This window comes from Halichoeres trimaculatus, unplaced genomic scaffold (assembly GCF_033239565.1).
Source record: "Halichoeres trimaculatus isolate MK-OKI-2021-1 unplaced genomic scaffold, fHalTri1.1 fHalTri1_scaffold_12, whole genome shotgun sequence".
In the NCBI taxonomy this organism is placed as follows: Eukaryota; Metazoa; Chordata; class Actinopteri; order Labriformes; family Labridae; genus Halichoeres; species Halichoeres trimaculatus.
The window spans coordinates 28,973,746-28,993,168 of NW_027437190.1; the positions used below are offsets into that span (position 1 = coordinate 28,973,746).

The 19,423-nt window shown below is 41.0% G+C and overlaps 1 protein-coding gene across 3 annotated transcripts in view; it reads right to left on the reverse strand.

Annotated features, from left to right (window-relative positions):
* Positions 1 to 19,423, reverse strand: part of LOC141801374 (uncharacterized) — a 30,139-nt gene that overhangs the window by 8,041 nt on the left and 2,675 nt on the right. Inside the window, exons 4-7 of one of the 3 annotated variants that reach the window (XM_074684391.1) lie at positions 17,696 to 17,752; positions 17,485 to 17,610; positions 12,476 to 12,592; positions 10,522 to 11,239 (exon numbers count right to left, since the gene is read on the reverse strand). In XM_074684391.1, the coding sequence (XP_074540492.1) occupies positions 11,171 to 11,239; positions 12,476 to 12,592; positions 17,485 to 17,610; positions 17,696 to 17,752 (369 nt within the window). In that variant the 3' untranslated portion in view covers positions 10,522 to 11,170. Of the gene's footprint in view, positions 1 to 9,586; positions 9,713 to 9,797; positions 9,855 to 10,521; positions 11,243 to 12,475; positions 12,593 to 17,484; positions 17,611 to 17,695; positions 17,753 to 19,423 lie in introns of those variants that run through there. The other 2 variants (XM_074684390.1, XM_074684392.1) reach the window with 2 other exon arrangements.

Here is a 19,423-nt window from a genome sequence, read left to right on the forward strand (position 1 = left end):
AGGATGAGCTAGCCGTGCTAACCCAGCAACAGAGGGGATACCAGAGGGCAGAGTAGCATCATGCTATTCACAGACATGGCTAACGGAGCTAACATCAGACGCCAACGCCATGTTGGAAGAGCTTCACTAGCTGTGAGCAGACAGGATCCAGGAGACAGAGATGGAGCATGACTGAAGAAGCTCAGTCCTGGACCCTGTGGAGGTGGAGGCTGGCTGAACTGGAGAATGGTGGACAAGCTGTCATCATCTATTTTCTTATGGACCTTTTACACTTTCTATACACTTTCTATCTCTTTTTTTTTTCTTGATTGCTGCTGTGACTTCAATTTGGTTGTACTTGTTATGCCGCGGCCACACCAAACGCGAACACGCGAATTTACTCGCGCGAATGGCCCGTCACGCGCCGCGTGAACGCCCGAGTCTCGCCGCTGGACTTTTTTGACAAGCTGAGGCGCGAACACGCGAATGCGCGGTACTAAGCATGCGGAGTAGAGAGCTCGTTCATTTAAAGACCGAAAGTCCAAAAGAGCAGCTGAAAAACAATGAGCTGTGGTTTCCAAAGCATGACAGGAGCGTGTGTGAAAGCTTTGGAGATCACAATCAATGCCTGCTGCCTCTCCCTGGTAATCCACCAGCCCTGCTTGGCTGTTCCCTGCGATCTCATCCTCGATCCCCCGAACCTCCGACACCCCGTACCCCAAACCACCCGAACCCCCGACCCATGTTCCCGGAGGTCTCCCTGGGGATAATGAAGGGGTGGAGGAAAGAGAGGAGCACAGAGAACTTTCATCTTTTCCCTGGCTCTGCCCCTGCCCCGCACTTCCCTCCTCTTTATCAGGCTCAAAACTCCGCTGAGGAAAACACAGTCGGACTCAGTGATAGACCGTGCAGGCAAATCCAGCTGGGAACGAATGTTTTCAGAACTTACATTCAAAACCTGTCTCCTCAGAGACTTTCAACCAAGCCTGCTCCTGTTTTTCCAGTCTCTGTAGAGTACACACGTCGTATCGTATAACTCTGGATGATGACACACCGCACAGATTGTTTTCTCCTCCATCCTCCGGCGGAGTTGGAGCCGGAGCAGGCGGCAGTTGCCCCCCAACGTTGTCATAACAATGACGTTGTGGGGGAATATTTTGAACTCGAGCGAATTTGCGTCTACCGCCCAAACGCGTGAACGCTCCAAACTCGCCGCGCCAAACGCGCGAATCGCGCCGCCCAAGGCGAATCGGCGGCTAAACGCGTCTTTGCATTGACTTTGTATGTAATCGCGCCGCAAATTCGCGTTTGGTGTGGCCACACCATTACAATGACAGTAAAGTTCTATTCTATTCTATTATACAAGTTTTTACAATCTTACGACTATTCTAATACTTAAGCACATATCTAACATTTGAACTGTTTTTATTAATATCTTTAATAGATGCACAATCTGTCCTTAAACTGTTTTCCATATTTCTCTTATTTGTATTTTATTGTTTTTTTTTCTTAATACTGTAATACATTATGAACATAGACTTTATAAAGTGAAGGAAGATCGTTTAGTGCATTTTTTAAATGCGCATGTGCAAATGTCTTCTGAGACAAATGAACATGCACATTTAAAAAATGCACATTCTAGAAGAACGCATAGAACGCCATTGTGATGTCATGTCCCGTGATCTTAAGGTGGCCCTTCATCTTTAGATTTCAATGAATACAACCCCACAGAACATTCGAGCACATTTCAAGCTCAGCCTGCAAAGTGGACGCGTCATTATACTCGCTCTTCTTAGCAAACAGTTAGCAAACATGCCTTTCTTTATGATGACAATGGTGGTCATCCCAGCGATCGGGAAATTCGTCAAGTCGAGTCTCGGATTCAGTGGCGCCAGTTCACCCAGGCTTGACACACAAACACCTACAACCGACCAATCTGTCAGGAACGGAAACGCACTTCCGAAACTCAGCGGATCTGTCGGTAAGAAAGAAAAACCTCCAGCACTGACCGTTTCCGCCAAGAAGACCAACCACGGACACTCTAACGGCTCCAGCCAATGTGTGCTCAGATGCCCTATTCATGGTGTTATTCTTAACCCTATTCCTAAAAGAGCGGTGCAGACAGCTCCACCTGTTGAGAAAGCTAAAAAGATTGTGGCTCGAGTCCCTACCAAATATGACCTCAATGCAAAGCTGCCTCCTGCAGCCGAAATTAGACGAATAAGTCTTTATTCATTAGTTAAAGCAGGATTCGTGCACATGTACACCGGGCTCAGAGAGGTGTACTTCTTTTCTCTGAGGACTGTCACATCCGTCTTCCGTATGGCAGGAAGCGCAGTTACAAACAGTCCTCTTTTAGCCCAGGCAATATTTGGTGTTTTTTTCCCAACCTATCCCCAGAACTACATTTACCACCGCCCCCTTTGTGTTAAAAAAATCAGCCAAGTACATGCCACACATCTGCCAAAGCTACAAGGATCAGACTCTTCTGTAAAGAAAAATAAGATTACAGAAGATGCGGTCACAAAACAGTTGGAAAAAGGTGACAATGATGGGATAGCTGCAGCAAAAGTGAAAGTCAAGGGGAAGATATTAAAGGCTGCAGAAGAAGAAAAAGGTGCAGTGAAACAGCAGGTCAAGGTAGAGATGACAAAGGCGGAAAGAAATGATAAAAATGCAGTAAAACAGGAGGTTAAAGAAAAAGTAAAAGAGGAGGTGAAAGAAAAAGGAAAAGAGGAGGTGAAAGAAAACAGTGAAGGAAAAGAGGAGGTGAAGGAAAACAGTGAAGGAAAAGAGGAGGTGAAAGAAAACAGTGAAGGAAAAGAGGAGGTGAAAGAAAACAGTGAAGGAGAAGGCAAAAAGAGGAAACATAAGAGAGGAGGTAAAAGACGGAGGAAGTAGATACCAACAAGTTTCATCTGGGCAAACATAAAGAATTTGAGTATCAAGTTAAAAGTTATAAATTGACTTTTGCACATAATGCTCAAGATTTTTGTTAGTCTCAGATGAACCCTCCTTTAGCCCTCTCATTTCAGGTTTACTCCAGGATTGCTCCGTTTTTTTCCCCAAGTTGTTTCAGTGAAACAGCAAAAAAAAACAAACAAACAACAAAAACAAAATAAACCCCCCCATAAATGCATGACTTTGTGGACTTTGTGATGCCACCTTATTTCATAAGCATTCAGTGTCAGTAGACAAAAATACTGCAGAGACACAACAGAGCAGATTGCTTACATTCATTGTGTCTCTAAATAATACACTTTTCATGTTGATGTTGACTTCTTGATCATGTTGACTTAAGGTGTTGGATCTTCCTCATTATTATAAAAAACATGTGTCTTAATCATTTATTACATTTTCACACCATATGCCAAACAAATTCAAATCTAAATGAAGTGATCAAGGTGATTACTTGGTTTAGACAGTGTTCCAGTGATAAACATTGTTTTCACATGGGATTTGTTACGGCCACAGCCGTAAAGATGTTGGTGTATGTGTGTGTTTTTTTCCTCCTGCTCTGTACTCCTGCAGGTTCAGCTCTGGCCTCGACTGCAGCTTCAGGTGATCAGCAGGAAGACAGGTATAAGAGTAGGAGGGAAGAGGCAGCTGAGAGCCAGTGGGACCTTGACTGTGTGCACATGTGTGCTGTCTGCAAGACGAGCTGGCTTCAGCAGAAAAAATGTGATCAGCTTTTGGATTTAGGACTTTGTTTTTTATTATCTAGTTACAGACTGAGTCTAGAGTTTAGCTTCCATTTTTGTCAGTGTTTGTGTTTTGACAGAAGCTTGTTTTACGTTGTTCATCTATCTTGTACAATAAATCCTTTTCTATTTTTCATTACTGGGTTCAGTTATTTATTACACCCTGTTGAAGCCACTAATATAGAATGCAATATAAGTTCTTAACTTTTGAATAATTTTATGTTTTTACATTTGATATTGATATAGTATTTGAGTAGCATTTCTCCGTTCCTGTGTACGTGTGTACGTGTGTTGCTCTTAAAGCCATGGCCTCCGTAAAGTGTCTACCAATGTCGTGATGGTCTGTCGTGTCGGAGGAGTAGTCAAGTTATAGTAGAGATACGTCCGAGCAGGACGAGGAGCAACGTTTTTCTGACACTGTGTGGATGTAAATTTTTGTTTTAGAAGGACAGAAGACGAATCATTTTTTGTAACCTTCAGCTTTATGTCCGTTTTGGAAAAATAAAAAGTGTTCACCATATTTTTGGAAACCTTGAACCGGTGTCACTTTCGTCTTTGGATCAAGAACATCCGAGTCAGAAGTAATACGTCCTGCTATGAAGTGGCAAGAGAGCTTTTTATTCGAAATACGTTGGCCACTACATTAAGTCAGAAAAACGCTCCGCAGGTGGAAAATATCAGCTACGTACGGAGTTTGTCGATGCTAAAGGAGCACACTGACGGAGCACATGTAGGACTGGACATGCTAACGTTAGCCTGAAAGGACAAGAGCATGGACATACGGACAAGGTAGCTGGCTCAACGCATGAGGCATCACCTTTACAAGTAAGCACAACTTCATGTATATGACTCGGTTGCTAGGCGCTACCCAAGTAGCTGCCTGTTGCAGCAGCTCTCTTGTCTTTGTCCGTTTCTTGTAATTTCTTCGTCTCTTTTTCGTAATCTTTGTATTTGGAGTGGATCATCACTTTGTATGGTTCATTGTCGGTCACGGACACCAAACTTTTTGTGGCTTCGGCGGTATTTTTTACTACTTTTCTCCTGTGTTTGTCTGGAGATCCTACATGTAACCATGGCTGCATTGTTTACATGCGAAATTAGCTGTTAGCAGCCTGTAGCATGTCAATGCTAACTAGTGTGGGGCTTGATGATTTCCCTCGAGCTGAGGAGGAGGAGGTGAGGACGACGTGCTGGTTCTCGGATGTGAGCTGGGAGGTGACGACGTGGACCTGTCCTTCCATCCATCGTTGTTGGGAACGTGGGATCTCGCTCCGGGGGATGGATGAGCTAGCTGTGCTAATCCAGCGGCATCATGCTGTTCACGGATGTGGCTGACGGAGCTGACATCGGACGCCGCGACACATCGGAGGAGCTTCGCCTGCTGTGAGCAGACAGGATCCAGGAGACAGAGACTGAACAGACTGCTGGGGAGGCTCAGTCCTGGACCCTGTGGAGGTGGAGACTGGCTGGGCTGGAGAGTGGTGGACGGGATGTCGTCATCTAATTTCTTATGGACATTTTTGCACTTTCTATATTCTTTCTTACTTTTGTTTTCTTAAATGCTGCGGTGACTCCTGAATTTCCCCTCGGGGATAAATAAAGTATTTTCTATTCTATTCTATTCTATTCTATTCTATGTAAAATAAGACTGGGTGAAGCTCCAGCTGCTTAAAAGGCTGTTCATTGAAGTGACGTGCATCAAGGACTACGGTTATTTGTATGAGTTTGGTTGCTACGTTATTAACATGGATCAAGCGGAGCAAGAAGCGGTCCAAAAAAGAGAATCAAAGCCTACTATGAAAGCGCTTGAGGAAAAGCTTAATCAGCTAAGGGGAGCAAGGAAAGCTAAGTTTGCTTATCTCGCTCGAAAGATGAAGGAAATCGATGCTCTTATGGAGGATCACAGGAATGTAGAGGAAGTGAATACTAAAACTGCCACTGACTTTACAAACATGTACATGGAATTCCGTGAAGCCTATGATGCACTTAGAGTAGAACTGAACGAAAAAGAAGCTCTTCATGATCAGACGCAGTGGTTTGAGCCTAAAGCCACCAAATTAAAGACATTTGTAGAGAACGTAGAAAAGTGGTTGAAAGTAGTTCAACAACAAGCAGATGAGGCTAAAATTGTCGATGCAGAGGTAAAACCCACAGACAGTGCCTCAATGGTATCATCAGTCAGTCACAGCGGTGTGTCTACGACTGTGTCTTCTGCTAGGCTCAAAGTAGAAGCTGAACGGGCAGCCTTGGTAGCACGCGCAGAAGCTTTGAAATGGAAGTTGGAAATTGAAAGAGAAGAGACTTTGCTAAAAGCAAAAAAGGAAGAATGGGAGTTGCAAACAGCTATTGCTGCAGCTAGTGCAAAACTTGAGGTTTTAGCCGTAAAAGGGTCAGCTGGTAGCAATTCTGCTGTTTCCGAGAACAGAGTGACTTCATACCTAAATGTTGCAAGCCATCTTTGGGAAGGCAACGGTAGATCTTTGCACTCAGACTATGAAGACCTCCCCCGAGAAGGTAGATCAGATGTTACTCCGAGGATTGTGTATCAACACAGCTCAGAAAGAGATGGTCCATCTCATCACCTCAATGCTAAGTCTACTAAAAGGTACAGCACAGAACAAAGCAGAGTTGCTGATATTAGAGACCTGCTGAATGTTATGGAGCGACAAAATGAGATTACAGAGCTTTTGGTGAGGCAGCAGAGAGTCTCTACTCTTCCTCCTCTAAACGTCCCAGTCTTTAACGGAGATCCCCTGGAGTTCGGTTTCTTCATGAAAGCGTTTGAGCATGGGATTGAGGAAAGGACAGACAGCAACCGGGACAGATTGCATTTCCTTGAGCAGTTTACCCACGGCAGGCCAAAGATTCTCGTTCGGAGTTGTTCGCATATGCATCCTGACAGAGGCTATTCCGAAGCTAAGCAGCTCTTGAACAAACATTTTGGGAATGAATTAGGGCTGCGCGATTATCGCAATCGTAATGTCAGCACATGCAATTCAGATTTTTCTCCATGATAACCAAGCAAGTCTGTAGACTCATCATGACACAACTTTTTTTATTAAATTGCAAGCACAATCGCAATCGCAATATTGTCCACCTAATCGCAAATCGCACCTTTTCCCCAAATCGTGCAGCACTAGAATGAATACACAATCGCTTCTGCCTACATTGAAAGAGCATTGAAATGGCCTGTTATTAAGTCAGAAGACGGAGAAGCGCTTACAGAGTTTGCAGTTTTCCTCACAAGTTGCTGTAACACAGTTGACAGCATGGACTATGTTGAAGAAATGGATAGCCCTACTAACATGAGAGCAGTTGTTTACAAGCTTCTTTTTAAGTTACGTGATAAGTGGAGGGGAGTTGCTTGTGACATCCAAGAAAGGTCAGGAAGGAGAGCCAGGTTCAGCGATCTGGTACTCTTTGTGGAAAAGCAGGCGAAAATTGCTTCTCATCCATTGTTTGGCAACATACAAGAGCACACCTCTTCAAGGGAAGGCAGCAAAACAAAGACAAGCAAAGAAACCGCTTCAAGAGTAAAAGAAAGGAAGAACATTTTTGCAACAGATGTTAAACCTGTGCAGAAGCAAACATGCCTTTCTTTATGATGACAATGGTGGTCATCCCAGCGATCGGCAAATTCGTCAAGTCGAGTCTCGGATTCAGTGGCGCCAGTTCACCCAGGCTTGACCCACAAACACCGACAACCGACCAATCTGTCAGGGATGGAAACCCACCTCCGAAACTCCACGGATCTGTCGGTAGGAAAGAAAAACCTCCAGCACTGACACCCCTTTATCATACCCATGACACTTTTGAGGTCATAACATTAGTGAATGAGGTTTTAAAAACGTAAGATAACTTCTTTAAAGCATTTAGTGTGTAGATGGGATGCTCTGCTGATGGTGTAAGTCCAAGGGGCAACTGTTCACTGAGGATCCACTTGAGGCTGGCTGCAGAAAGACCAGAAGTCACGTACACACCCAGCAAAAAAAATAGACCCTTATGGCATTCAAAAGCATATTTACAGCCTGGCTCAAGAAACAGCTTGGATCTGAAACAGTTTTTTCTAACTGCAGTTTAGAAGGTACAGACCCGATCAAAATCTTGAGACCAATTGAAAAATTGCTAGATTTTGTACATTTGGACCTTAATGAGGTTTTAAGTAGAGCTACAGTATGCAAAAGCAAGAAGGGGGAGTGTGACAAAAAACATTTGGAACTTGTAATTTAAAAAAAAAATTAAATTGGTTGTTTATCACCTGATCAAAAGTTTAAGACCACAAAATCTGCTCAAAATGTTCATTTTCTGTCTGGGATGCACAAAGCCATGCCCTCCTGATGGCTGAAGCTGAGAAGCTGTCTCTTCTTAACGTGGTCTGATCGTCAAGCTGCATAAGCAAGGCCTATCGCAGCATGCCATTGCTGCTGAGGTTGGACACAGTAAGACAGTCATTCTACACTTTTTGAGAGATCCTGAGCATCATGGGACAAAAAAGTCAAGTGACCCAAAAAATTACATTTGCCCTGAGCCGGGGGATCTGATTGGCTGTCTGTGAAGGGCGGTCCTCAACCCAAAATAAGGCCTTTACTGGTGCCAACTGCAGCGCAATAACCATCAGACAGCATCTGCGGGAAAAGGGTTTCAAAACAAACAAAAAAAATTCAAAGACCTGAACTTAGGACTTTGCCAGGGAGCATCAAACATGGGACATTGAAAGATGGAAATAAGTATTATTCTTTGATGAGAAAACATTGAACCTTGACAGTCCAGATGGCTTCCAACCTGAGATGTTTTCTACCCGGCACAGTGGAGGGGGGTCCATCATGATCTGGGGCTTTTTCATTCAGTGGAACAGTGGAGCTTCAGGTGGTGCAAGGTGGTCAAATGGCGGCTGGTTACGTGCAGATGTTGCAGCGGGCATCCTTCATGACTGAGGGCCCTGGTCTGTGTGGTAACAGCTGAGTTTTTCAACATGACAACGCTGCAGGTCACAATGCTGGCTTGATGAAGGACTTCTTCAGGGAGAATAACATCACTGTTTTGGACCATCCCGCATGTTCCCCTGATTTAAATCCAATAGAGAACATTTGGGGATGGATGGCAAGGGAAGTTTATAAGAATGGCCGTCAGTTCCAGACAGTTGATGCCCTTTGTGAAGCCGTCTTCACCACTTGAAGCAATGTTCCCAAAAGCTTTCTGAAAACACTCGCATCAAACATGCCCAAACCAATTTTTGTATTTTTGGAGTGATTAACAAGAACGGTGGAGCTACTCATTACTGAGTCCTACTGAGAAAATTTTTGTTCTGGTTCTGGTTTGGAGATTTTTTGTAGTTTTTTGAGCAATGGTCTTAAAAACCTTTGATCAGCTGATAAACAGCCTATTTCAGTTTACTTGTTGTTTTCAATAAATTACTTTTTCAATGTGCTTTTGGTCACACTCCCCCTGCTTGCTTTTGAATTGTAGTTCTGCTTAAAATCTCATTAAGGTCCGAATGTGCAAAAGGTAAATTATAGCAATTTTTCAACTGGTCTTAAGATTTTGATCAGGTCTGTATTAGGATTGTTTGAGAGTCACTGCACAGCTCATGTGATTAACAGGCGAGCTATAGCCTTCGTCATATCCAATGTGTCTGCACACATGGATTGGCTTCATTTCACTGTTTCAGGAACAGATGGGGGACGTTGCGGGTACTACGCCCTTGCTTTACACAGTCTGTGTGTAAGTCAAGTTAAGGGTAGTCTACAGATCTATGGCTGTAATCACTGTTAGGGGGATGCATTAGACCAGACAGTTTTGGAAGATTTAAACAAAACAAACATCATTTGTTTGGCCTATTATGGAAATTGTTGATTGAAAGTAAAATTATTAACTAGTTAAAAGTGTGATCTGCAAAGTTTCCTTACTCTGAAAAACGGTTCACTCCAATACCGGCTGCGATAAATCATTTCCCTCAGGTCGATGCTGTACAGCCCGATTCCAACGATGGAGAATATGAACCCCAGGATGTTCATGATTACAGCAAAGATCACCTGAGAGAAAATACGACTCACATGTTTCATTTAGTCAGTGCTACAAATGAATTCATGTTTTGGACAACTTTAAGGCTTTACTCACTGAGCAAACAGACGGGAACCTGCCAGCAAGAACAAAGATGATCCCAGACACGAGGGACTAATAGGCAAAGAAAATTAAAGTTCATTAAAACATTTATTCTCTATTACACTCGTTCTAATTTTATTTTTACAAATACAAAAATTGAACATCAATGCAAAAAGGTTATTATTAGCATTTCTGATTCTGATTTCTGATTACATATTCATTTTGAGCAAACTGTATTTTTCATGCAACTGAGCCTTGTAAATAATTTATGCCACTGCAAAATCTGATATTTAAGCAAGCAATTAAGTAGTATTCTTTAGTAAAAATAGTCTTATTAGACTTACTTTAAGGCACATTCACCAGTAAAATGTTTTATTTCAAGACACTAAATGACAAAATGATGCCTGAACAGCTTCTGCTGCAGGTGGGGTTAAAAAAATGTCACTTGATGCATCATCATCACCATGGTAACCACACAGCTGTGTTTACTGACTTTTGAGGACATTTAGGGACAGAAAAACACATTTTGCTTGTTTACCACCCACACTCAATGGCTGTGTCTCAATTCAGGGCCGCAGCCTCTGTAGGCTGTAGCCTTCGGAGGACCCGGCCTTCGTGGCCTGTGTAGACCGCAAAGGCCGAAGTGAATTGGGATGGTCTGGTCTACGAAGCATTTCCTGTTTGTCACCATCGACGTCACACAGCGCCGCCCTCACCTGTCAGACTGGAAGGTATCATCACTTTATTCTTCACCTTTACCTCAGACTCACTGAAACATGAGAAACTTTAAAAGTTGGATATCCAGTATAACCATACCAGAGCTCTCTCTGTAATAAATGTAATATAAAATTGCTTCCATGTTTAGTGAACACGCATAGCTTTGCAAACTCTCTTTAACTGGAACATAAACGCCCTGTGACATCATCAACATGAAAATGGAGGAAAATTAAAGTGCGACATGAAACATTAGTGCTGGAAAATCTAACATGAGTCACTGATCAATACAAAACAAACGAAGCCACTGGGTTCACCGAAATTTATGACATTTATTCAGAGATTTTTTTTCTTTTTCTATAATGTAACAGTTTAAGTCTTTCTGTGTAGATACATCTTGGCTTTGGGGAATGTTGTCTTCTGGTCCCTCACCTTTTTGTGATCTTGTGACATTTCAAACTGCAAAATACTGATTGAAGAATTCTTGGACATTAGCTTAGCTCACTGGCCGACTCATTTGTCCACACAAGTTCCCATAAAACACACCTCACAAGCATATCTATGAAAATTTCAAACACACATAACCACATGCATATAAAGATGATGTATAATGCCGAAGGATTGAAGGATGTGTTGCTGATTGTACGCAAACATCTTTGTGTTTGGTTGAAATATTAAGGATCGGGAGTGCTCAGGAGGCCTTCCTTCAGCTCTGGGTCGTAGATCTCAACATCTCCGATGGCCTGCTGACACAAAACAAGAACATTTTTTATAAGCAACAAGACAGTGCTTTCAAAATTTTTATTTGTATGGCTTTTTAAAAAAAAATCACATGTGGAGTTTTATTTGGGCCACATTTTTTGACTTGCTAGGCGAGTTGATTAGAAAAAAAACAAAATCAGCTGGGGCTGTGGTGTATTGCTGACATCTTCATCAACTGATTAAGCTATGTCCATCTTTGTGTCATTCAGGCAGATACAGATAGCTAGAGATCTTCAAACTTTCTACTAGGAAGTTTAAAGAAATCCAATCAGAGCTAGTAGTTCTGATTCTGCAGACATGAAAAATAATGCACATTTTTTTAGTTATTTACGCAAGATGATTTCTTTTCGATTGATTCTATTTTGTTTTTTTATTACAAAACATATTTGAGTTCCTGTGAAATAACATTTTTTGTGCTCAAAATTGTGGCATAACTATAACCCCATACATGACAGCTGCTGTCGTCTGATTTCTGGATTCCAAATATTTCATTCGACCAATAAACATCGAGATATTTCATGACATACTGACTTATTTTACTCTGTCAAGTACTTATTGCTGATGATCATCACATAGCAGCAGTCTCTTCTTTCTCAATAGCAGATTGTTGCTATGAAGAAAACAGCGTTGACACCAGGATGTGACTCTAATCACAGACTCTTAAGGACTCACTGTAATCATTTCTGTGTACAGAGAGACTTGTTGTTCAAGGTTAAATCTACAAACTCAGTGCAGCTGAGGGAGTAATCAGGAAACAGATTGGATATGGGATTGTCTAAGGAAGGGAAAATGCTAAAGACTGACAGTGAGGAGGCAGAATAACTCAGTGCAGTCCTGATTCATACACTTAATGTTCAGTTAGTGTTAAGAACTACTTTTGGGGGTATTGGAGAAACCCCATTAGGCTTACCCTGTCATGTTTCCATCTACTTTGACCGAACTCTCAGTATGTCATCTCTTACATAGAGTGATTCATGTTTTACAAATTTAGCTGCCAGCCCTGGTGATGTTTTGAATTTGAAATTGTTCATTTAATCAAGACGATGCATTTTAACATAGTTTCATAACAAGGCATGATTCTGATGTGCTGCACAAAGAATTTATAGTAAATGCTAGTTTCCAACTCTTGTCTCTAGTCGAGACTTTGTAACCCGACTCCAAACAAACCAGTGTCAAAAACTTTGGTGTTCTGACTTTGTGCTAGTCTTGATCCTTACCTTCTCTGTCCGCCTGCAGACCAGAGCTTTGAATCCCAGAACAGCCAAACTAATGCAGACACACAGCTGGAGAACAGTCAGGATGAGCATCGTGACGTCCAGTGCTGTCACCATACGCTGACACAGACAGGAAATAATAACAAAACAGAGATTATTTAGACATAAAAGGATAAAACGTAAGCTTTGATTCAAATTTCAAACACAAAGAATTTAGCACAAACAAATGCAGCATTATACGGAAACTCTCGGTGAGTGTTCATTTTACTTCCTAGTTGAAACTTAAATAATTAATTTTCTTGTCTTAATTCTGACCACTTCAAAGTGTTGTAAGGACAATTCTGCGTGTGGACAACAGGACCTGAAACCAAACCCCCTACTTTCCCGTTGTGAGACATCTGACTTTATCACTTTACCAACAACTAAAGAAAGAGTCCTCACAAAGACCAGAAGGAGAGCCTGCATCCCACCTATACAAAATCATTACACTGACTGCCTGATGTTTTTAAATGGATTCTAAAATCCTTTCATCAGTTTTTTGAGGTACCACATGGCCCAGGGCCGGGCTACATCTCAGAGATGATTTTAGTCTACACGTCAGGAAGGTCTGTCACATTTTCCATCTTCATTTGTATATATGGATGTAGAGTATTTAGTAGTATTTTTTGTGTTTTTATTTATCTCTAACTTTTTAACCTTACCTTTTAATTCATTTATATAAATTTTTACAATCTTACTACTATTTTGATAATAGGTTGTTCCTAGGCGCCCTGTTGGCTATGGCTGCCTTTTGCAGCAGCTCTCTCTTCTTTGTCCGTTTCTTGTATTTTTCATAGTCTTTGTATTTGGAGTGGATCATTACTTTGTATGGCTCATTTGTTGGTCATGGACACCAAAATTTTAGTGGCTTCAGTGATATTTTTACTACTTTTTCTCCTGTGTTTGTCTGGAGATCCTACATGTAACCATGGCTGCATTGTTTACATGTGAAATCAGCTGTAAGCAGCCTGTAGCATGTCAATGCTAACTGGTGTAAGGCCCGATGTCTTCCCACAAGGTGAGGAGAAGGAGGTGAGGTCGACATGCTGGTTCTTAGGTGTGAGCCAAGAAGTGACGACATGGACCTGTCCTTCCATCCATCGTTATTGAGAACATAAGATCTATCTCCAATAAGAAGGATGAGCTAGCCGTGCTAACCCAGCAACAGAGGGGATACCAGAGGGCAGAGTAGCATCATGCTATTCACAGACATGGCTAACGGAGCTAACATCAGACACCAACGCCATGTTGGAAGAGCTTCACTTGCTGTGAGCAGAGAGGATCCAGGAGACAGAGATGGAGCATGACTGAAGAAGCTCAGTCCTGGACCCTGTGGAGGTGGAGGCTGGCTGAACTGGAGAATGATGGACAAGCTGTCATCATCTATTTTCTTATGGACCTTTTACACTTTCTATACACTTTCTATCTCTTTTTTTTTCTTGATTGCTGCTGTGACTTCAATTTCGTTGTACTTGTTACAATGACAGTAAAGTTCTATTCTATTCTATTATACAAGTTTTTACAATCTTACTACTATATTAATACTTAAGCACATATCTAACATTTGAACTGTTTTTATTAATATCTTTAATAGATGCACAATCTGACCTTAAACTGTTTTCCATATTTCTCTTATTCGTATTTTATTGTTTTTTTTTCTTAATTACTGTAATACATTATGAACATAGACTTTATAAAGTGAAGGAAGATCGTTTAGTGCATTTTTTAAATGCGCATGTGCAAATGTCTTCTGAGACAAATGAACATGCGCATTTAAAAAATACACGTTCTAGAAGAACACATAGAACGCCATTGTGATGTCATGTCCCGTGATCTTAAGGTGGCCCTTCATCTTTAGTTTTCAATGAATACAACCCCACAGAACATTCAAGCACATTTCAAGCTCAGCCTGCAAAGTGGACGCGTCGTTATACTCGCTCTTCTTAGCAAACAGTTAGCAAACATGCCTTTCTTTATGATGACAATGGTGGTCATCCCAGCGATCGGCAAATTCGTCAAGTCGAGTCTCGGATTCAGTGGCGCCAGTTCACCAAGGCTTGACCCACAAACACAGAAACCCGACCAATCTTTGAGGAACGGAAACCCACTTCCGAAACTCAGCGGATCTGTCAGTAAGAAAGAAAAACCTCCAGCACTGACCGTTTCCGCCAAGAAGACCAACCACGGACACTCTAACGGCTCCAGCCAAAGTGTGCTCAGATGCCCTATCCATGGTGTTATTCTTAACCCTATTCCCAAAAGAGCGGTGCAGACAGCTCCACCTGTGGAGAAAGCTAAAAAGATTGTGGCTCGAGTCCCTACCAAATATGACCTCAATGCAAAGCTGCCTCCTGCAGCCGAAATTAGACAAAAAAGTCTTTATTCATTGGTTAGAGCAGGATTCGTGCACATATACACCGGGCTCAGAGAGGTGTACTTCTTTTCTCTGAGGACTGTCACATCCGTCTTCCGTATGGCAGGAAGCGCAGTTACAAACAGTCCTCTTCTAGCCCAGGCAATATTTGGTGTTTTTTTCCCAACCTATCCCCAGAACTACATTTACCACCGCCCCCTTTGTGTTAAAAAAATCAGCCAAGTACATGCCACACATCTTCCAAAGCTACAAGGATCAGACTCTTCTGTAAAGAAAAATAAGATTACAGAAGATGCGGTCACAAAACAGTTGGAAAAAGGTGACAATGATGGGATAGCTGCAGCAAAAGTGAAAGTCAAGGGGAAGATATTAAAGGCTGCAAAAGAAGAAAAAGGTGCAGTGAAACAGCAGGTCAAGGTAGAGATGACAAAGGCGGAAAGAAATGATAAAAATGCAGTAAAACAGGAGGTTAAAGAAAAAGTAAAAGAGGAGGTGAAAGAAAAAGGAAAAGAGGAGGTGAAAGAAAACAGTGAAGGAAAAGAGGAGGTGAAGGAAAACAGTGAAGGAAAAGAGGAGGTGAAAGAAAACAGTGAAGGAAAAGAGGAGGTGAAAGAAAACAGTGAAGGAGAAGGCAAAAAGAGGAAACATAAGAGAGGAGGTAAAAGACGGAGGAAGTAGATACCAACAAGTTTCATCTGGGCAAACATAAAGAATTTGAGTATCAAGTTAAAAGTTATAAATTGACTTTTGCACATAATGCTTAAGTTCTTTGTTCGTCTCAGATGAACCCTCCTTTAGCCCTCTCATTTCAGGTTTACTCCGGGATCGCTCCGGTTTTTTCCCAAGTTGTTTCAGTGAAACAGCAAAAAAAACAACAACAAAAACAAAATAAATCCCCCCAAAAATGCATGACTTTGTGGACTTTGTGATGCTTCATAAGCATTCAGTGTCAGTAGACAAAAATACTGCAGAGACACAACAGAGCAGATTGCTTACATTCATTGTGTCTCCAAATAATACACTTTTCATGTCCATGCTGACTTCTTGATCATGTTGAATTAAGGTGTTAGATCTTCCTCATTATTATAAAAAAACATGTGTCTTAATCATTTATTACATTTTCACACCATATGCCAAACAAATCCAAATCTAAATGAAGTGATCAAGGTGATTACTTGGTTTAGAGGGTGTTCTAGTGATAAACAATGTTTTCACATGGGATTTGTTACAGCCACAGCCGTAAAGATGTTGGTGTATGTGTGTGGTTTTTTTCCTCCTGCTCTGTACTCCTGCAGATTCAGCTCTGGCCTAGACTGCAGCTTCAGGTGATCAGCAGGAAGACAGGTATAAGAGCAGGAGGAAAGAAGCAGCTGAGAGCCAGTGGGACCTTGACTGTGTGCACATGTGTGCTGTCTGCAAGACGAGCTGGCTTCAGCAGAGAAAATGTGATCAGCTTTTGGATTAAGGACTTTGTTTTTTATTACCTAGTTACAGACTGAGTCTAGAGTTTAGCTTCCATTTTTGTCAGTGTTTGTGTTTTGACAGAAGCTTGTTTTACGTTGTTCATCTATCTTGTACAATAAATCCTTTTCTTTTTTTCATTACTGGGTTCAGTTATTTATTACACCCCTTTATCATACCCAGGACACTTTTGAGGTCATAACATTAGTGAATGAGGTTTTAAAAAGTAAAATAACCTCTTTAAAGCATTTAGTGTGTAGATGGGATGCTCTGCTGATGGTGTAAGTCCAAGGGGCAACTGTTCACTGAGGTTCCACTTGAGGCTGGCTGCAGAAAGACTAGAAGTCATGTACACACCCAGCATAAAAATAGACCCTTATGGCATTCAAAAGCATGTTTACAGCCTGGTTCAAGAAACAGCTTGGATCTGAAACAGGTTTTTCTAACTGCAGTTTGGAAGGCACAGACCCGATCAAAATCTTGGGACCAGTTGAAAAATTGTTAGATTTTGTACATTTGGACCTTAATGAGGTTTTAAGTAGAGCTACAGTATGCAAAAGCAATAAAGGGGAGTGCAACATAAAAATTACATTTGTGCTGAGCCGGAGGATCTGATTGGCTGTTACTTGTTGTTTTCAATAAATTACTTTTTCAATGTGCTTTTTGTCACACTCCCCCTTCTTGATTTTGCATTGTAGTTCTGCTTAAAACCTCATTAAGATCTAACTGTGCAAAAGGTAAAATATAGCAATTTTTCAACTGGTCTTAAGATTTTGATCAGGTCTGTATTAGGATTGTCTGAGAGTCACTGCACAGCTCATGTGATTGACAGGCGAGCTATAGCCTGCGTCATATCCAATGTGTCTGCACACATGGATTGGCTTCATTTCACTGTTTCAGGAACAGATGGGTGAAGCTGCAGGTACTTCACCCATGCGTTACACAGTCTGTGTGTAAGTCAAGTTAAGAGTAGTCTACATATCTATGGCTGTAATCACAGTTAGGGGGATGCATTAGACCAGACAGTTTTGGAAGATTTAAACAAAACAAACATCATTTGTTTGGCCTATTATGGAAATTGTTGATTGAAAGTAAAATCTTTAACTTGTTTAAAGAGTGATCTGCAAAGTTTCCTTACTCTGAAAAACGGTTCACTCCAATACCGGCTGCGATAAATCATTTCCCTCAGGTCGATGCTGTACAGCCAGACCCCAACGATGGAGAATATGAACCCCAGGATGTTCATGATTACAGCAAAGATCACCTGAGAGAAAATACGACTCGCATGTTTCATTTAATCAGTGCTATAAATGAATTCATGTTTTGAACAACTTTAAGGCTTTACTCACCGAGCAAACAGACGGGAACCTGCCAGCAAGAACAGAGATGATTCCAGACAAGAGGGACTAAAAGGCAAAGAAAATTTGAAGTTCATTAAAACATTTATTCCCTATTACACTTGTTCTTATTTTATTTTTACAAATAAAAGAAAAGATGAATATCGATTCAAAATAAAGTAATTGTTATTTGCATTTCTGATTCTGGTTTCTGATTATATATTCATTTGAGCAAACCATGCTTTTTTCCCATGCAACTGAGCCTTGTAAGTAATTTATGTCACTTCAAAATCTAATAATTAAGCAAGCAATTAAGTAGTATGATTTAGTACAAATAGTCTTATTAGACTTACTTTAAGGCACATTCACCAGTAAAATGTTTTATTTCAAGACACTAAAAGACAAAATGATGCCCGAGTTAAAAAATGTACCTTGATGCATCATCATCACCATGGTAACCACACAGCTGTGTATACTGACTTTTGAGGGTATTTAGGGACAGAGAAACACATTTTGCTGGTTTACCACCCACACTCAATGGCTGTGTCTCAATTCAGGGGCTGTAGCCTCTGTAGGCTGTAGCCTTCGGAGGACCCAGCCTTCGTGGCCTGTGTAGATTGCAAAGGCCGAAGTGAATTGGGATGGTCTGGTCTATGAAGCATTTCCTGTTTGTCACCATCGACGTCACACAGCACCACCCTAACTTGTCAGGTTAGCATTACTTTCAAACACACGTAAACCAAAACCTCACATTGAAAACCGGATGATTTTTACTTTTTTTTAAACTTTGCGTGATTATTATTATTATTATTATTATTATTATTATTATTATTATTATTATTATTATTATTTTTATTATTATTATTATTATTATTATTATTATTTTCTTGATAGAGTATAGAACCACCATTTACATGAGAGTAAGGCAACAACGTACATTTTCAACATTTGATCAAGTGCTGGGGGATGATAGACATAAAAAAAAGTATTAAATACAAGCTGCTGAAATGATTTAATGCCTTTTTGAATTCCCTGTAAAAAGATAAATAAATAAATAAATAAATAAATAAATAAAAGGTTTTTTTTTCACCCAGAGAATTTACATTTATGAAGATATTTGTATATAATAGTAGGAAGATTTACAAAAGAACTGTTTTTCGACAGTATATTACTTGAAATAAACCCAAAAACACATTTTCACACAGCGACACAAAATATTCCTTGATATTTTAGAAACACAATCACATGGTTGTTGCCAGAAATCAACGTAAACGGTCTTCAAATCCAGCCTCCAGGCTGCAGCCCTTGAATTGGGACACAGCTAACATGTCTCTGCTGTCTGATGGCGACAAGGCCACAGATGTTGCCGTGGAGACGACCTCAAAGAGTTCTGATCCAGTGACAGAGTTTATATCCAGAAATCACATCCTGCTTACAATTAGGCTCACAACACACATGACAAAAACACATAAATTAGGTCTTGTGACATCTCTTCTGTGTTTCTGAATTATTTCACTGTGTGTGATGGATGCGAAAAGCCCTGCCGCCCGAGCCCCCCTCACGATTTACATGGAAATTTATAACTTCATTGGAAGACTTAGATCTCCATGAGCAATTCAAGAGTCATTTTAGTCTTTTTAAATCTTAAATTAATACATTTTTTCTGGCGAATGTGGTGCAGTCAAAAAAGCCCATTTCATCAAAAAATGACATAAACGCTTGCTTATATTTCAATTCTTG